Below are 20,248 nucleotides of genomic sequence, written 5' to 3'. Positions count from 1 at the left end.
GAATGGGCTACAAGACCATTGCCAAGCAGCTTGGTGAGAAGGTGACAACAGTTGGTGCGATTATTCGTAAATGAAAGAAACACAAAATAATTATAAATCTCCCTCGGCCTGGGGCTCCATGCAAGATCTCACCTCGTGGAGTTGCAATGATCATGAGCACGGTGAGCAATCAGCCCAGAACTACACGGGAGGATATTGTTAATGATCTCAAGGCAGCTGGGACCATAGTCACCAAGAAAACAATTGGTAACACACTACGCCGTGAAGGACTGAAATCCTGCAGCGCCCGCAAGGTCCCCCTGCTAAAGAAAGCACATATACATGCCCGTCTGAAGTTTGCCAATGAACATCTGAATGATTCAGAGGACAACTGGGTGAAAGTGTTGTGGTCAGATGAGACCAAAATGGAGCTCTTTGGCATCAACTCAACTCGCCATGTTTGGAGGAGGAATGCTGCCTATGACCCCAAGAACACCATCCCCACCGTCAAACATGGAGGTGGAAACATGATGCTTTGGGGGTGTTTTTCTGCTAAGGGGACAGGACAACTTCACCGCATCAAAGGGACGATGGACGGGGCCATGTACCATCAAATCTTGGGTGAGAACCTCCTTCCCTCAGCCAGGGCATTGAAAATGGGTCGTGGATGGGTATTCCAGCATGACAATGACCCAAAACACGCGGCTAAGGCAACAAAGGAGTGGCTCAAGAAGAAGCACATTAAGGTCCTGGAGTGGCCTAGCCAGTCTCCAGACCTTAATCCCATAGAAAATCTGTGGAGGGAGCTGAAGGTTCGAGTTGCCAAACGTCAGCCTCGAAACCTTAATGACTTGGAGAAGATCTGTAAAGAGGAGTGGGACAAAATCCCTCCTGAGATGTGTGCAAACCTGGTGGCCAACTACAAGAAACGTCTGACCTCTGTGATTGCCAACAAGGGTTTTGCCACCAAGTATTAAGTCAGGTTTTGCAGAGGGGTCAAATACTTTTTTCCCTCATTAAAATGCAAATTAATGTTACATTTTTTTGACATGCGTTTTTCTCGATTTTTTTGTTATTCTGTCTCTCACTGTTCAAATAAACCTACCATTAAAATTATAGACTGATCATTTCTTCGTCAGTGGGCAAACGTACAAAATCAGCAGGGGATCAAATACTTTTTCCCTCACTGTACGGTGCTTGCTCAATCGCCTCAGCAGCTCGGAGTTTTGTATCATATCTCAAAAATCACACTCTAAGAGCACCTCCAAGTGGCAGCTCCCCCTGTGTGGCATCAGGTGGCCCTGCACCAGCCTGCATGTGGAGATGAGTCTGTCAGTAGGGGGCGATGATTGATGTGGAATCTCCATTATGTAATTTCTGGATCTTTGGAATTACCCAAATATTGACCATGGCACCAACATGCAATGACCTGGTCATGCGTTGTGAATGATACAATAGTATGTTTTACATCTGTAATTACAGGATGACACCTGCCGGCCTGAATGGGTAATTACGGTTATAGCTGCATTACATAATACCTTATTCTGAAGGGGTGTATCTGGGGTAAAGGTGAAGGGCGGAGTCGGTCGAAGCTCTGGGAACCATCCGGAGGGATCTAGAAAGGGGGTGTGGCCAGAGGTGGAGCTTGGCCGCGCCAGGCAAATATAAGGAGCACCGAACCAGCGGTTCGGGGCTGGAGTGTGGGGCCTGGGTCCTGGCTGCGTCGTTGCTATTCGTCATCTCTTCGTCTTTGACCACGTGGCTCTTCTTCTGCAAGACCAGCTCCATCGTCGCCACTACGCTCTGACCATGAACACCCAACCAGTGGACTCAAACACGTGCACCAAGCTCTCAAGGCGAATGGATATTCTGACTACGCAATCTGCAAAACCATCACCCCAACCGTGAGGAAGGAGCCATCTGAGGATCCAATCAAAACGATCACCTTGCCATACATAGCAGGGGTAACCAAAAAGATTTCCAAAATAATGAACACACGATCCAGGTCCGATTTAATACAGTAAAAAATATTCGTGATCTGATCCCATCTGTGAAGGACAAGATGTCTGACATCCAATATCCCAGCATCTACAAACTAAGCTGTATCTTGATTTGGCGCTTTTGGTTCTTTCGGTAAAGTCATTCTTAAATTTATTATTTTCTCTTTCTACATGACTTTACCGAAAGAACCAAAGAGTAAGCTGTATCTGCGGCAGCGGTTACATTGGGGAAACTAAGCGACATGTCTAGGACCGTGTTTATGACCATAAGGCAGATTTGAAACACGGTAGGACCAATACTTCTGCTGTGGCTAATCATTATTTTAATGTGGCTGGTTCACACGAAAGTCATTTCTCGAAGATGATGGTACTTTGCAAGTGCACTGGCTATCAACAAAGATTTGTTCATAAAGCCATCCATATATACAGACACAATTTCAACCGAAATAATGGTTATAAACTCAGCAACATTGGAAAGATGTCATCAACCACTTTGGGTCATGATTTGATTTGTTTTCTTGTCAAAGGAGCACAGGTTAAGTTATGACTTGATTTGCGTCGTTTTCTTGTTTTCTTACCCCAGGGAACATAGTCCCCGCCCACTTCACTGCGCCGGCGGAGCTCTTGTGCCACGCCCATTTTTGAAACCTTATAAACGGTTGTCTTCGGTGACCTTCCCCCTCTTTCCTCCTGAAGACGATCGCTTGTGTTGTGATCGAAACGTCTTGGTTTTTATTTTATATTTTTTACTGCCAGAACGTTCACTCAGGTTAAGAACCAGGCTAGTCTACATTATAGACTGCCAGTACACTCACCAAACTTCATAACCAGGCTACAGTCTACATTATAGACTGCCAGTACAATCACTCCGATTAAGAACCAGGCTACAGTCTACGTTAGTGTTTTTAAAATAGATTTTTATTCACTTTTTTATTCTGGGGAATTTCCCCACCAAGATCCTCTAGACTTGCTGGCGCTTTGTCTTTGCATCCAGCCTCGCCGACACCGTCTTCACGTCGACACTTGCTGACAGTCTTTGCACAAGCTAGAATTTTCTAATGGTTCTTGCGTTACAAGCTATGGGCTTATTGTGGCACTTGGAATTTCACACCTTTAATGCAGACTCTGCTCTTTATGGATTTCCTTATGCGTGTTTCAGTTTCAAAACACTTCAAAGGCCTTCAAACACAGTGTACTTGACGGAGTTTTTTAATGTGTTCCTTGGCGGTTGTGAAGATGTGATGACTGTACAAACGTCTTACCACATACACTGCACCTGACGGGGCTCCTAATCTGTGCGTGTTCTCTGGTGTCGGTCAAGATTTGATGACCGTGAAAATTAATTCCAAGACTCGGTGCACAGTCGTCACGTCCCGTGGACGAGGCGAGGTCTGCTCTTGGTGAGGTCACAAACCAGAGATAGGGAGGCACTGACATCACTTTGAGGTGATGTCTCCAGAGGGGGCGCTTTTACATATTTAAGTAAACATGTGGTAAGCAGTGGGATATCGATGGACACTTACATAAGTTGTATTTAAACAGTTATTAAAATTCAATAAAACCTAGGCTAGAATACAAATCAGTAACAAAAATCCATGATGCATTTCAAATGTGTTCTTAAAATTACCTCCTTGCTATGAAACGGATCCGCAGACACGACGTCTCTTTCATTTATCGGTCTCTCCACGAAACAAATACATTTAAACAAACTATAAATAGCACAGCCGTCTGGGATTGCATCATTGATTCAGTGCAAGCCACCTGTGGACCGGTATTGGTGTACAGTGTCTCAACAGCAGTCGGGCTTGCTTCAACCGATGGTTACGAACATCCAGATGTTAATCAGCAAGGAGCATTTCTAGTCCTAGTTCGACAAAATCTAAAATACACGTAACACAAAATTAGAATTCGTGTTGTAGAGAATGTACTCCTATGCGTAACTTGTAAGTGGTATGTCTTGTAACTGATGAATGATGCGAATGTTCAAAGACAATGACTTGTTCCAGAGGCAGATGCTGCCTGAATCACGAAATATACCCCTCGACCCATATCACAAGAACAACAGCTCTCACGTGAGTTATCTGTACAGGTTACTTCCAAAAAACACACTTTCTCCTAACCATGTATTCAGGTGTGCTGTACTAGTGACGAATTGGTTACGTTCTGTTTACGTGACAACCCTTACTAGTTGGCTGTGTCGGGTGGTGGCGGGTTTAAACGACACATTCATATATTTACGGGATCTAACCCAAAACCTATATTATGGACGGATTCCTTGTTTGACCCTGATAGACAAAATGTTATATGTACGCACAAAATCAGACAATTATTAATTAAATGATAATTCTAAATTATCGATAGGCATATTGCCAATATATAATTACTGCACTGAAATGTACTTCATCATCTTATATCGTATTTACAAGAAGTTGATCTGTCAGATGAGGCCTACACCTGCAGCACTCAGATTGAGGGAAGCCAAGTGATAGTGCATTCTATTTTTGTTGCATAGGTTCAAGGTTCAAATCCGACAGGCATCCCTGGTTCGTTCAGGAACATTAATTACCAATATGCAAATGATTGTAAAAAATACTATTGTCATTCAATACGAGGAGGCGATTGCATGCTGGCATTGTGGTTAAAATTTGGCAAATTCGAAACATTACCCACAAACATTGAGACCTCCTTTGCCAGTAACAAGATATAGTAATAGGTTTTAACCCTTCTAGCTGGCACAAAAAGTGACACCTTTATACAAGGGATCATGTTTGCAATAACCACAACATAAGCAGTCAAAAATGCAAACAAAAAAAGACGGCTCTAAGAAAAGCTGTCTCGGGTGTGCACCAATCAAATTCAAGGACAGTGCATATCATTATCAGAGTTGTCTCTTTTTGTTTGCATTTTTGACTGCTTGTGTTGTGGATATTGCAAACATGATCCCTTGTATAAAGGTGTCAGTTTTTGTGCCAGCTAAAAGGGTAAAAACCTATTACTATTACCCACAAATTACACAACTGAGATTACACAACAATCATCGCCCCCTACTGACAGACTCATGCCCACATTCAGGCTGGTGCAGGGCAACATGCCACACAGAGGCAGCTGCCACTTGGGGTGCTACTTAAAAATAGTGTCTTGAAAAAAAGCCCAAAAATGTAATTGTATTAAATTATGCTAATTTATAAAATATTTACATTAATGCAAGTATGCAAATTAGGCTCAGCTTCATTATCTCGGAGTGTATTACCAATCGTGATAATACAATGAAAAGTGTAAACTGTTAAAATGATGCAAACTTATGGAATGTAAATATATGCGATTATGCAAATTAGGCTCAGCTTCGTTGTCTAGGGTTGTATTGCCAATTGTGATAATCCAATGATTCTAGCTTTAACTTTTACTGATTCTGTTTAATTGGAATTCTGTCAGGTCTCAAAATTCAGATCTCACTGCAGGATGCATGAACCTAGGAAGTAACCACTCAGATTCTTCTATGTTAAGCAACTTTAATATCTAAAAACACTCAAATATGCGAATACACTTATGATCAGACACCGTACTCCTGAAGATGTCCTACTCATTGATCCGTACAGTTAACCCTCAATGGTTACGTTTGTTAAAATTGAGTAACAGAACAATCGGCTAACTCTTCAGAGCAGCGCGACCATACACTGTGATAGGAAAAGTCCTTAAAATATATATTCATATGCAACATGCTAAAGAAATGTGCCCAATGGCAAAAGTAGACATCAATGAATTAATTGGTAAGATTATGCAATTAACTAAATGTCCTGAAACAATAGTGTGCATGCTCGTGTGCCTGTTTGGCTAACAAATGCTTATCAATTGGCTAATGAGTTTGCAGGCGAGATTCTGTGATCAAAAGAAACATCTCAACACAATAGTGTTCCTGTGTGTAGATTCGTAACATAGATGCTTATAAATGTTCATTGTCATCAATTAAATTATTGGTAAGGTTATGCAATGAAAAATAATGACAAATACTTCGAAACGACCATATTCATGAAAGTCAATGGACAGAACAATGCTTTTCACGATCAGCTAATAGTTAACCCACCATCTTGGGATGGCAAACCTTTTCGAAACCAAGATAACTTTTTGGAACAATCTCAGTACCAATATGCGCGTTGTGTGTGGGTGTGTGTTGTCTTCTTGCCAACTGTTGAGTTAGCGGCTTCCGAGGTGCAGCGTTCCTTGTACAGAAAACGCCACAGGTCTCCAGCAGGGGCGCTGGGTTGGCGTGTGTCGAACAGACGGCGCTCTCGGCTGCTTGGCCAGTCTCTCTCCACTGCTGGGGTGGTTGCCGAGTCGGCACGCTGGTCACGCTGTCGCGGTGCCCGTGCTGGCAGGGATGATGGGTACGGCTCCGTCTGCGTCGATGATCCCGTCGCCAGACACCACTCGCAGATCGTCTGCTGGTTGCCAAGCGTCACCCCCCTTGGCACCAGACACTCTTAATCCTTGTAGACTGTGGAGTGACATGGTGAGACAGTGCCTGTCGTCTCCCCCCCCACCCCCTCATCAAGAGTCCTCTTCCAGTTGTCTACGACTCGTGCTGCACAGAGGACACGCTACAAATCAAGTTATATCGTTCCATGTTAGTCTCTGATCTGACCCTCAACTAAACTTCACCTGCGGATTGCGATTTAAAGGGGTACTCTCACGAAGTGGTTTCACCAGTTTTCGCTTGCAGGGTTGACTTTGATCGGAGCACAATTTTAACGATTGTCACCCTGATCGTATGTGTTGGTTGTACACAGCGACCTTGCCACCGGGAATAGTAATGCCACAGCACTCTTCCCCACATTTGTATTGTCATACTGCGAGTACCAGCCTTGGCTGGCAGCCTCTTTGAATGACGCACTTGTTTTTTTAAACTCTCCGTGATGCGTGGCTTCTGCCGATACAGAGCTCCCTATCAATTTGCCAGTCACGAGAAAATCCCCGGAGCCTGCCACTCGTAGTCATGTTATTTGTTCTTGCGTTCTTGCTGTCGCCATGTTTTCCGTCCTCTCATCACAGGTTTGAAGTTAAACAAAAAAATATTTTACACCTCTTATAGCTTGGTACCATACCACTTTCCAGTACTGACTCAGCAAGTGACTCAAAGTACGTTTTGAGCAGCGTTCAAAGCACTCACGTCACGGTTTGGAATTCTTGCGTGATATTTGATATACAGGGGAGATGCCCCCCTGGAAGACGAAGGCGGTTGGTGAGGCTCTGATCCCGTGGAATACATTAAATTGGTCGTGTGTGATTGACATTACGCATTGTATCTCTTCTGACTGACCCTAGGTCTAATACTTTCATAATTATTATTTGGTTAATTCTTAACCAACATTTGTGGTATACCATAGTTGTTACCAAAGATATTCTGAGGGTTTATTAACCTTTGTTCCCAATCTGTATCGCCAAGGATCCGTGCTTCTTATTCTCAAGTTATATTTTGATATCCTGAGGTTGAAGCTATAGCTAAGCTTCGAACTTTACTGTTGTATTTTTAAAACCTTAGTCAGCTCGTAATGATTAACTGCCCTTGGGTGGATTTCGCTGTCGCGGGAGGTTCGTGACTCCTGCTGTTTTAGTCTTACATTTGTTTTATTGTGGGTAGTTTCTTTCACGGAGGCCTCCTCTTGAAGTTAACTGGGGATTCCCGCAGAATCTCATGAGCCCCCCATTGGGTTTGCTGTTTATTATTACCATTTATGACTTCCCAAACAGGCTTGTGAGTAATTATCCTCCAGCTGTCTTTTGTGTGGCAAGGCAGGAGGCAGTGGGGGAGGGGTGAGGGTGACTCACCCTTTCCGTGCACCAGCACTACATCCCGATCAAAATTAACAAAAAAAGGCAGAATCACTCTTAATATACATTTTTGGAAAAGGTATATAGACAACATGCTCTTCGAGTGTTTGTGATGAGATATACAAAATTCCGAGTTGCTGAGGCGAATAACCAAGCACCATATAAATGCTATTAGTATTACGTGTTGAATACTTGGGAGCTCTGGCCCCTGGTAAGAGATCTACCCAACCCACAGGTCCGCAAATACTGTCCGCTCTTACTCTGCAGGTTGAACCTAGGAATTGAGAGTTCAACTTCACGTTATTTTCATGAAAGGCCTGTGACAAACGTGAATATATTGGAGCTTCATTGTCAAGATTACACATCTACAGGGTCTCCATTTGACTTTGTATTGTCTAAGAAGTCCACCCACACCTCCACTTCCACAAACTGCTGGGAGTTGCCTTGCTCTGCCTCACAGTCAGAATTCTCCTCCTGCTTCACATTGCCTCCATCGATGTGAAGGTCCAATTTTGGAGTTGCATCTTCATCTTCACATTTTATCGTCACTTCATCGCTCTTCACCATCACTTCTTCACATTTGACCATCACTTCATCGCTCTTCATCACTTCACATTTTATCTTAACTTCATCGCTCCTCACCATCACTTCTTCACATTTCACCTTCGGCTCTTCAAATTTTACCTTGATACATTTCATAGTGTCCAAGCTGGAATTTACTTCTGGTTCTTTTATCAGGAGGGATGGGCTCATTGCAGCACTTTGACTTTCACAAGTCGATTTCAGACTACACTCCTTAGGGCTCTTCTGATACCTGTGTGTTCTCTGGTGTCTATGAAGATGTGGTGAATGTGAAAACGCCTTCCCGCACAGAGTGCACTTGAATGGTTTATCTCCTGTGTGTATTCTCTGGTGTATTTTAAGATTTGATGACTCTGAAAATGCCTTCTCACACACAGTGCACTTGAAGGGTTTCTCTCCTGTGTGTGTTTTCTGGTGGCTCTGAAGAACTGATGACCGTGCAAATGCCTTCTCACACACAGTACACTTGAAGGGTTTCTCTCCTGTATGTTTTCTCTGATGCTTTTGAAGACTTGATGACCCTGTAAAGGCCTTCCCGCACACAGTGCACAGGAAGGGTTTCTCTCCTGTGTGTGTTGTCTGGTGTATTTTAAGATGATATGAACTTGAAAATGCCTTCCCACATACACTGCACTTGAAGGGCTTCTCTCCTGTGTGTGTTCTCTGGTGTTTTTTAAGATGTGATGACTCTGTAAATGCCTTCTCACACACAGTGCACTTGAAGGGTTTCTCTCCTGTGTGTGTTCTCTGGTGGCCCTGAAGAACTGATGACTGTGCAAATGCCTTCTCACACACAGTGCACTTGAACGGTTTCTCTCCTGTGTGTGTTCTCTGGTGTTTTTTAAGATTTGATGACTTTGCAAATGCCTTGTCACACACACTGCACTTGAAGGGTTTCTCTCCCGTGTGTGTTCTCTGGTGGATATGAAGATCTGATGACTGTGCAAATGCCTTCCCGCACAGAGGGCACCTGAAGGGTTTTTCTCCTGTGTGTGTTCTCTGGTGGCTATGAAGATCTGATGACTGTGCAAACGCTTTGCCGCACACACTGCACTTGAAGGGTTTCTCTCCTGTGTGTGTTCTCTGGTGTAGTTTAAGATGTGATGAATCTGCAAATGCTTTCGAGCACAAAGTGCACCTGAAGGGATTATCTCCCGTGTGTGTTCTCTGGTGTATTGTAAGATATGATGACCGTGCAAATGCCTTCTCACACACATTGCACTTGAAAGATTTCTCTCCTGTGTGTGTTCTCTGGTGTCTTTTAAGATTTGATGACCATGCAAATGCCTTCTCACACACAGTGCACTTGAAGGGTTTCTCTCCCGTGTGTGTTCTCTGGTGGCTCTGAAGATCTGATGACTGTGCAAATGCCTTCCCACATAGAGGGCATCTGAATGGTTTCTCTCCTGTGTGAGTTCTCTGGTGCTGTGTCAAATTTCCAGTACAATCCGTGCTGTTTGCATCCTGGTCGCATTGTTTCATTTTTGTACTGAGCTGCGCTGAGTGTCTTTGCTCCATGAGACCAATTCTGCAGAGGAAGCGTCAGAGGAAGCGTCAGCTGCGGACAGAAAAACGTATCCACACCATCTACGTCAGTATCGAGGCACAGAGGAATGAATATATACACAGTCACACATGATATGCACGTCTATACTTATTCATATATTCATGAGAAAGTTAAAAAGATTCCCCAATTCATCACATGGGCTGTTAAGGCACACAATTAGAAGGCAAATGGTCATAAATATTCATGGATGCCCTAGTATCTTCAAAATGTTTATCTAAAATCCAAGCACACAATTTCAGCTGTCTAGCGACAAAAGGGATATTTATTTAAGAAAAATTCAGCTAACATAGCAAAGGGTGTTGAAAATAATACTATTTGTATTATGCAGAAATGCATAAATTAATGTTCAATCGAAACTTCAAGGTGTGAAGCCAGGCTCAGATTTGCTTGAATGCTCAGATGAATAGATCTAACTCCAGCTGCATATGTTTTTAGATGTTTTTCTGACTGTTCCCATTCTCATAAAAAAGTTCCAGAGGAAAACTAAAATAAACACATTTTTTTATTTAACCTCCATGTTCAATAGTTAATATACATTACTGGAAATACAAACTTGACAGTCACACACTGGCATGGTAAAAAGGTGGTGTGTCCAGAACCATTCCTTGCACCTTCATCTGCTCAGTATTAATGCTTCTTCACTTCACCATGTAATAAATTTAAGATCAATCAACATAGCAGAGGCCCACAATAAGTTCAGCTTTCACTTACACTATGAAACACAATTTTTGTCCCTGGGTAGCAAGTGTTATTTTTTAATTGGTTATGCCTAAAAAGTATTCCCCACAAACTTTGCTTTTGTGACCAGGACTTTAAGTGAAGGAATGACACAAACGCACACGTTTTCTCATTGAAAAAAATATATCACTGTCCTGGTCACAAAAGCAAAGTTTTTTGTTGAATAATAGCAATTTTCTGTACTTTTGAGGCATAAAAAATTAGAAAATAACACTACCCAGGGACAATTGTTTTGTTAGTGTTATCAATCATGTTTGCTGTTGGCCATAAACTATTTGTTGAGTTCATAATGCAGTGAAATAACTGCACTAAAGCTCCCACAAAGATAAACTGTTAAATACATGTACATTTCACATGGATCATTAACATATTATATAAACAAAACATCTACCATTCATGACGAATTGAAAGTAACCTTATCACAATGCTAATGCCATGATAGGTGCAATTTAAGGTCATGTAAGTGTGGATTCTTTGTCAGCAGATAATGGGAATGATCCAGGTGTCAAGGGATGACTTACAGATGAACCAGCTGTGCTCCCCACTGTCTTGCTGGGTTTTAGAAACACAGTGTTCCACCCATTCATGTGTCACTCCTCCGACCTCATCATTGTTGCAGAGCAAATATATCTTAACTGCCCTGCAGCATACCTCACGGGCCTCCTCCAGAGGCCTATATTGATACTACTGATTCCAGTCATCGGCAGTTCCCATCACCTCCACATCCTCCAATCTCTTCTCTAGCCAATGCCATGCCTGTTTAGCCCCTAATATCTGGACTAACAGAAGCTGCTTGAGCATGCGGTAACTGGGAATGCGGGATTCATGACCAATCCAATGCAGCCTTGCCTGTCAAAGAGACTAATGATTATATTCTATACTAGCGGGAAGTACCCGGCGTTGCCCGGGTCAAAAAAATGTCAAACCTACTTTAAAAAATCTAAGAGCAGTGCATAGTAACTGTGGTGGTACCTATTATTACAGCAGTGCATACCAACTGTGGTGGTACCTGCTATCACTAAAGTATTAAATGCCGAATCTTTAGCAGTATTTATCGACTGTATAGCACATAGTACTCACCTGACAGAGTGGCGTGGTGAGGCCTAGCACCGTGCAGAGCCTCCGGCCTCGCCTAGATTGTCCAGCCGGCCGAGGTGGCACCTTGGCAGGCTGGGGCTGGGCTGCTATCCCTGACCCCCGCCCCAGCCACGATCTCCATGGCCGCTCTGCAGTAATATCTACGGCCTATAGTGGTAGCATATAGCGACTGTATAATAGTAATAACTGCATGCATCGGGGTGGGGGGGACATCACACAATTAAGAATTAATGTGAGTGTTTAGTGTATTTTTATAGCATTTTTAACGCAAAAGAAAATGTCCCCCTCACTCCCACCAAAGGCTTAGCCTGGGCCGTCCCGTCCACCAAAGGCGCGTGAGTTGGTATGGTCGTGCATGCGACATAATTAATTAAATAAAAGGTAAGCGCACAAAAATCACACTAAATCGCTTATTAAACAAATTTAAAGTTGATGGATGTGAAAAGGAATAGCGCTTGCTCACCGGGGGCTTACGGTGTGGTAACTGCCTTTTTTTTACGTAAACCGCGAACACACGCAAACCCACAAACAAACCCACAGACAGACAATTTTTGACTTTTTTATATATATAGATTGATGATATTTTAAGGATCTGTAAGCTTTATACAAAAGAGTCAGGTTGAATTAAGGATGAATCATAGGCAGGCCAGCCTTCAGTGTATAAGCCAGCACAGATGGTCATTTAAATAAGGATCATATTTTGCATCCACAGAGTAATATCTGTGGCCAAGAAGAATCACAGCTGTGTTTCATTCGATTCTAAAAACGCTTGTCCTGGCAAGAGTCGCGGTGGCAGCACACTGAGTAGGGCGGTCCAGGCCTCCCTTTCCCTGGCGACAGACTCTAGCTCAATCTGGGGAATTCCAAAGTGTTCCCAGGCCAGCCGAGCAACATAGCCCACCAGCGTGTCATGCAGCCAGCCCTGGTGTCTTCGCCCAGTTGGACGTGTCTGGTAGAGTTCCAGGGGGAGTCTATTGGGGGGCATCCTTGTATATATTCTATATTGATATCAACCCTAGAGCCAGGTCCAGGGGTTGTGTTTGCCAACAAGCGACTCGTGGCCACGTGACCAATGTAACCCAGTCGGGCCAGCTAAAAATGGCTACATGGTGCCATCCTGTGCACCAAACATCCACAGGATGAAGGGTGAGAGGCGGGTGCGATGCCAGTATAGCAGGAAGAGGGATGGTCTCAGGCGGACTAGACCTTGGCGATGGACACTCACAGCTTTGTATGGAGCAAAAGTCCAGGCACCTTCCACACAGTGTTACACAGTCTAATGAAAAAATGCTGCTTGACAAATTTTAAGTGAGACTGGCTGCCAAACCAGAGCTGGTCGTGAACACATTAACCAGGTATTATTCATGGAGAGTTGAGCAGGTACAGTGTTGTACGACATGAAATTCCCAGGCAGGTGATTTTTTTTGAAACATTTGCAAGGCCCCATTTCATGATGGAATTGTCAAGCCACAGAACAAGATTCCCTAATTCCATTTCATTGAGTAGCCATTACCAAATCATCAGCAGATGTAACATGGTTGACCAGCAGGGAACGATCCTTTAACTATAACCAGGCATCGATTAGCGTATCATTATCACCGTAACAAATGCAATGGTTTTTACATGACGATTGGGAACTTCCCAAACTACATAGTTATTGAAGATGCTATGTAATGTAATGCATGGGGCCAGATTTAATTTCTGTCACAAGCCAAGTTTAACAGGATATGGCTCTGACTCCTGGTCATGCAGCTTTAGCCTTACCTGAGTAATGGAGTTAGGTAAACATTAACTAAAATTTACAACATCACAATTGAAATAAGTACTGTATTATATTCCAAATAAACTCAACAATTGAAATGAACATGGACAAATCGTATACAAAAACAATATTCCAAGATGGAAAAGTCTAAATCTATAAAGATAAAGCAGACTTTGCACTTGTGTAAATTTTTTCGTGAACCAAATTGCGCCAATACACCCCAAACTTTCCACGCACACTCACGGGTGAGTTAGTGTGTTTTTCGCACTATTTTTAGCTTACCTGCTAACCTTCAACACCTGTACCACCTGCACACCCCCCTGCTCCTTACCTCCCCCCCTCTCTTTCTCTTGCCATGTGTTAAAGCCCAGGGCATTCTCACTACTTCCGGTTTGCCACACATGCAAACACATTATGACATTTCATATCCTACAATTCCACGCACTCACCATAACATAAGTGTCTCCACTGCACTGCTATATTTGTTCTCATATTTACCACATTATCTTTCCCTATTATCAGCCCTGCGTTTTTGCGGCCAAATTCATCCACTTCCGGCTCCTACTGTCCTCTCTGCACGTGCACGGCTCACCTCTAACACACACTGCAATATTTATATTTAAAAAATGTACGATACAAAAATATTTACATCAACGTACCAACACTACCGACCTCCTTCTAAACCAACAGAGATGCTATAACAGCTACGACTAAATACATCAAGTCTACATCGCCTGGTAAGGAATAAAAAGCATGCAAATACACGCACTAGCATTAAAATAATCATATATGTACACACACCAACACACATACTATTAAAACCCACATCAAGCACTACAAATACTGTGTTCCTTTGTGGCTATGGCTTCACATTCCTACAACGATTACCAATTTAAATATAATTTCCTTAATCTCTATATAGCATTCACTCACACACTCACTGTTTACTATTTTTTTCTGCTTACTTTTACCTCAACCTATAATGTGGCTTGCAGAAAACGTGTGTTTCTCTTCACCAAACGCGATAACAATCATTTATGCCATTCGTACAAATGCTGCGATGGCTGCACCTACAGCTTATGAAACTCCAGTAGAGCAAGAAGTAGGACAGCATGCTGCCAGTGTTGCTTTGCCTGCACCTACAGAAAATGCAACTCCTCAACAGCAATGAGCTACACAGAAAACCAACAGCACAAATGGCTGCTGCCACAGCGAATAAAACTCCAGTCCACCAACAAGCAAGGCAGATTGCAAACAGCACAACAATAGCTGCAACCAGGTGCCTACCCTGCAGCCATAAAGAAGTCTTTTCCACACATTCCTCACTTCATTTACTCTTCTGATTCATTAGTTGCCATTGGTTCCATGTCTACTTCTTGCAGATACTGGCATGCAATGACATGGAAAGGAGACCCTCCAGGGCTATGCTGCAACTGTACCATGTTATTTGGGTCTTTCGGTAAAGTCACGTAGATAGGTTCAAAGAAAATAACAAAACTACCGACGTTTAGATCGCAACACAAGCGGTCGTCATCACGAAAAGAGGTAAGCCTCTAAAGGCAAACTGTTTATAAAGGTTTGGAGATGGGCATAGCCCAAGTGTGTCAGCAGCATCAGCAGCATGGGTGGGGCAGCAATGTCAATGCAGCAGCAATGCCAATGCAGCATGTTAATGTAAGATCGGTGAGCGGCCTCCACGTCAAGCGCGCTGAGGTGGCTATGTTAACGTGAGAGATTAGCATGTTAATGAAAGATCACAGAGCCGCTGCCACCTCTAGATTGGCGGGCGAAGGTGGCTGTGTTAGTTTAAGATATTTTACCTGTTAATGTAAAATCGGAGAGCCCAAAATAACAGCTAACATCGGATGGTGGAAGGATGGGAACATCACTGAAACTGGTTGATAACGTCCTTCCAAGGATTGCTAAGTTTGTACCCCTCTTCTCGGTTGAAATTGGGTCTGTGTCTGAAAAAAATGGATGGCTTCATGAACTAATCTTTGTTGATAGCCAGTGGGTTTGCAAAGTACCTTCGTCTTGGAGAAATCAATTTCGTGTGAGCCCACCGCATTAAAACAATGATCAGCTATGGCAAAGGTATTGGTCCTACCGTGTTCCAGATCTGCCTTATGATCATGAACACGGTCAAAGACATGTCGCTTATTTTCCCCCAATGTAACTGCTGCCGCAGACACAGCTTAGTTTGTAGACGCCGGGGTAGTGCATGTCAGGGGTCACATCCCAAAGAATATGAATTCCTGCAGTCACGAAAGCTTTAAGACAAGATTTAACTATAGCATGGTTCAGCTGCCTACAATTAATGACCATCCCAAGCCTATTCATGTATTGATACATGCCAACACTACCTATGCAAGCCAATTCCAAAACAACAATAGACCATAGAGAATAGTTTTTTTCCCTTTTTTCTGGCAACAAAAACAACTTTTACAAGAAATCATGTCTGCATTCACCACAATACTTGTGGTCAAAATGCCAAAAAATATATACTCTGATAATATATGCATTGTCTTTGAAACTGATTGGTCCACACCAGAGACAGACCAATCAGTTTCAAAGACAATAATTATATTATAAGAGTATGTTTTTGTTTGCATTCTGACAAGTATTGTGGTTAATGCAGACACCATTCCTTGAAAAAAGGTTTTTTTGTTGCCAGAAAAAAGGGGAAAAATCCTATTCTCATATTTTGGTACTGGCAAAGGAGGTCCAATGAAATAGAAGATAGAACTCATGCTTCAAAATTACACGTTTTGGCACCAACCAATTCATCCCAACATCTGGCTACATGCCCACATTTAAAGTGCAGGGCCAGATACATAATCGCATTGGCAGTCTGCTGCCACTACCTAATGACCTACCTACATTACCATAGAACTGCTTGCATGTCTGAACAATACTAGACAGCATTGGAAAAAAATGTCATCAACACCAAGATGCAAGTCATATTGCTGTGGCAAGACGTGCTCCATAAGCAAAACTCTATGTTCACAGTTTCAAGTGTGCCATGAAGAAGACGACTTCAGAGTACAATGTTGTCATTCATGCTGACTAAACTCAACATGGTCAACATGAGTGCCGCTTAAATGCACTCACAACATCTGAAGTCGCTGTCATTCCGACTGCTGAACAACATGTCACTCAAGGCGTCGTCTTGCAACTGAGGAACAATACCCTACACAGAAATGAAACACCGATCCTATGATGCTTTTCAATGTCTACAGATTTTCTGGCAAGGTGATGATGGCGACAATTTCCTACTTTGCCAAACTGACCCAGTAACAGGCTTGTTAACACAAAATAAGATTTCCGCCATGGACTTCTTTGCCTTCAGGATCATGGTGCGAAACGGCAGCTTCAATCTCTTCTTGAGATCCAAAGAGCTCTTCCACAATTTGCTGCCGACATGTACGCCAAAATTGAAGCTTCATTCGATTAAACCCACCAGATGGCAAAACATCCAACATTGTCTATCCTGAAGCTCTCCAAGGGCAACAAATTTAAAAGCTGTCCTCATTATGAAACAAACAAGCCGTGCGATTGTATAACACAACCAAAAAACCGTGACAATATACACACATTCACAGACTTCATTGGCATGATTCAATAATTCTAATAAAGCCAGCATTGCAAGACATTACTCTTGATGTTTGAATACTGAGACCTGTGCGAAGCCGGGTAACTTAGTTATTACTGAATAAATACTATACTTCCGATAATAATGTTTGTGCATGAGTGGGGAGCGGTAGTGCAAAGGTTAGCGTGCTGCGCTATAAACCCAGCGACCTGATTTATATTCCCACAGAGCCAAGCCACAACATTTGGCTGTCGCCTCATGAAGCTGGTTGTAATTACTGGCGAAGGTCATACTCAGATTGTAAATGTTGTGGCTTGGTTCTCCAACACACAACCGGTGTGCTGTACCAGTGACGAATTGGCCACGTTCTCTTTATGTGACAACCCTTACTAGTTGGCTGTGTCAGGTGGTGGCGGGTTTAACGACATCTTTATATATTTACGCAATCTAACCCAAACAAACCTGTATTACGGATGATCATTTGGAGTTTGCGTGTTTCTGTCCCCGTGGTCGCGTGGAATTTCCTCTGGATCCTCCGGTTTTTCCATTCCGATTTAGAGTCAACATCTCACGCGTTTAGAGTATTTGACCGATATACATTTCCACAAGTTGATAAGCCCACTTTGGTGTGAGCAGTCGCTTCTGAAAAAGAGCAGTATATCTCAAATGGGCTATGCCTTGTGAAATAAAAAAAACCTGTAGAAATATTTAAAATAAAAAAGTTTCAAAGTAGTGAGCCAGGTGAAGACAAAATAAACTTAAGCAGAGAAAATTTGTATTTCATCAATAAATACAAATTCTACGTGACTTTACTGAAAGAACCAAAGAGTAATTCCTGCAGTCACGAAAGCTCCAAATCAAGTTTAAACCACCTCTACGGGGAGGATTTAAGTTTGTTTTCTCTCTTTGTGTCTTCGTGTTGTATCTCTCTGCTTGTGTGTCTATCTTTGTGTCTCCGTGTCTTGTCTCCCTCTCAAATTTCACACTTAACTTGTCAAGGTGCCTCACCTCTCTAAACCAGCTTAAAAGACGCTACGAATCTTAACAACGTTCATTGAAGCTCTGTCGTCCCGACAGGTCTGTTCCTTTCACCTGAAGGCCACTTGTGTGGTGGCCGAAACGTCGTGAGAATTTTATTGTGTTATTTTATTTTATTAATTTATTATTTTATTCTCATTCTACGAGACTTTGCCGAAAGAACCAAAGAAGATTAATCCTTGCAGTCACGAAAGCTTTAAATCGAAACTTAACTTCTAATTTAGCAATCTTTGGAAGAACGTAATCAACCAGGCTATGAGTTGTGTGTTGACTGTGTTGCATTGCATTTCCAAATTTTACTAAGTATATTTTTTATTAAGTGTGTTTTCTCTCTCTCTCTGTCTGTGTTGTCTCTAGTATTTCCTGCAGTTTAATTTTCGATTTAAAGCTTTCGTGACTGCAAGGACTCATCTTCTTTGGTTCTTTCGGTAAAGTCACGAAGAATGAGAATAAAATAAATTGATAAAATAAAATAACACAATAAAATTCTCACGACGTTTCGGCCACAACACAAGCGGCTGTCCTCCAGACAGTCTCGTCCCTTCACCTGATGAAGGCCGCTTGTGTTGTGGCCGAAACGTCGTGAGAATTTGATTGTGTTATTTTATTTGATCAATTTATTATTTTATTCTCATTCTACGTGGTGACTTTACCGAAAGAACCAAAGAAGATTAATCATTGCAGTTTGTTTTCTCTCTCTGTCTCTGTGTTGTCTCTCTCTGCTTGTGTGTCTGTCTGTGTCTCCGTGTCTGTGTCTTGTCGCTCTCTCTCAAAATTTCACACTTAACTTCTAATTTAGCAATTTTTGGAAGAACGTAATCAACCAGGCTATGCGTTAATTATGTGTTGACCGACTCTCTGTGTTGCATTGCATGACATTTCCAATTTTTACTAAGTTTGTTTAATGAAGTGTGTTTTCTCTCTGTGTGTCCTGTTGTCGCTCTAGTATTTCCTGCAGTCACGAAAGCTCCAAATCTCTCATTGACTTGTTAATTTCTCTACTACCCCCCTTCTCTCTCTATTTAAGGCCTCGACACAGAGGCGTTATTTTTCCGTGTGCCTTATGTGTGTGTCTCTGTGTTGTCTCTCTCTGCTTGTGTCTGTCTTGTGTGTCTATGTTGTGTGTCTCTCTGTGCCTCTGTGTTGTCTCTCTCTGCTTGTGTCTGTCTTGTGTGTCTATGGTGTGTGTCTCTCTGTGCCTCTGTGTTGTCTCTCTCTCTGCTTGTGTCTGTCTTGTGTGTCTATGTTGTGTGTCTCTCTCTGCTTATGTGTCTGTCTCTCTCAAATGTATCAATCTTTGAAAGAACGTAATCAACCAGGTAGGGTGTTGACTTATGTTAGCCGACTCTCTCTGTTGTATTGCCTTATATTTCTAAGATTACTAGGTTTGTTTCCTCATTCATTCGTACCTGATGATGATTGCTTGTGTTGCAATAGAAACGTCGTATGCTATTATTTAATTTAAAAAATCCCTTTCTACGTGACTTTACCGAAAGAAACAAAGGAGTAGTTAAGCAGAGAATTAAAGCAAATGCAATCAGGCGATGGGCAGGAGGTAAGGCCCCGCAAGGCTAGGCCCCGCGTTGTAATGTTCCAACCTGGACGTCGATTCCATACTCGCTGCTACTCAATTGATATCCCTACGAGAGAGAGAGAGAAGGAGCGAGGCTCTACCTGGGTAAACAACAACAACAACCACCACCACCACAACCACCACCACAATGTGAACTTCTCACCTCGGATCTCAGTGAGCGCGCGTGAGGATCGGCAGCTTCCTGGTATCTCGTGACGTCACGAGGCAGCAGGAGGTGACATGACGTCACTTGAGGGGTTTCAAAACACAATCCCCTCCCCCAATGAGCGGCGGTGTAACTTAATCAATTATATTATTTGGGTCTTTCGGTAAAGTCACAGAAATATGTTCAAAGAAAACAAGAAAAATAACAAACAAAAAACTACGACGTTTCGATCACAACACAAGCGATCGTCATCAAAATCCACGTTGAAACCCCGATCAATGTGCATTTTGTCTCTGATTTCTGTCTCCACGAGTGTCTTTCCGCGTG

At 42.7% G+C, this 20,248-nt stretch overlaps 1 protein-coding gene across 6 annotated transcripts; it reads right to left on the bottom strand.

Annotated features, from left to right (window-relative positions):
* Window positions 1–2,879: 2,879 nt before the first annotated feature.
* LOC142906826 (uncharacterized) lies at window positions 2,880–20,022 on the bottom strand. Of its 6 annotated transcripts, XM_076055420.1 has the most exons (4): window positions 19,919–19,995; window positions 17,607–17,786; window positions 11,773–11,976; window positions 2,880–9,945 (listed from the first exon to the last, which is right to left on the bottom strand). In XM_076055420.1, exon 4 carries the CDS (start codon window positions 9,903–9,905, stop codon window positions 8,163–8,165), a length of 1,743 nt encoding a protein of 580 aa, XP_075911535.1. In that variant the 5' UTR covers window positions 9,906–9,945; window positions 11,773–11,976; window positions 17,607–17,786; window positions 19,919–19,995; the 3' UTR covers window positions 2,880–8,162. The 6 variants fall into 6 exon arrangements, with proteins under 6 accessions (XP_075911535.1, XP_075911534.1, XP_075911537.1 ...); XM_076055419.1 differs by lacking the exon at window positions 17,607–17,786 and having other exon boundaries at window positions 19,919–20,022; XM_076055422.1 differs by lacking the exon at window positions 17,607–17,786 and having other exon boundaries at window positions 2,880–9,915; window positions 19,919–20,022.
* Between the last annotated feature and the right edge of the window lie 226 nt (window positions 20,023–20,248).

The sequence above is a fragment of the Petromyzon marinus genome, chromosome 71 (assembly GCF_048934315.1).
Source record: "Petromyzon marinus isolate PM22_M1 ecotype Great Lakes invasive population chromosome 71, UKy_Petmar_22M1.pri1.0, whole genome shotgun sequence".
Taxonomy (NCBI): domain Eukaryota; kingdom Metazoa; phylum Chordata; class Hyperoartia; order Petromyzontiformes; family Petromyzontidae; genus Petromyzon; species Petromyzon marinus.
The sequence above is the reverse complement of the archived record's forward strand: the minus strand, read 5'-3'. Positions and strand labels throughout refer to the sequence as shown.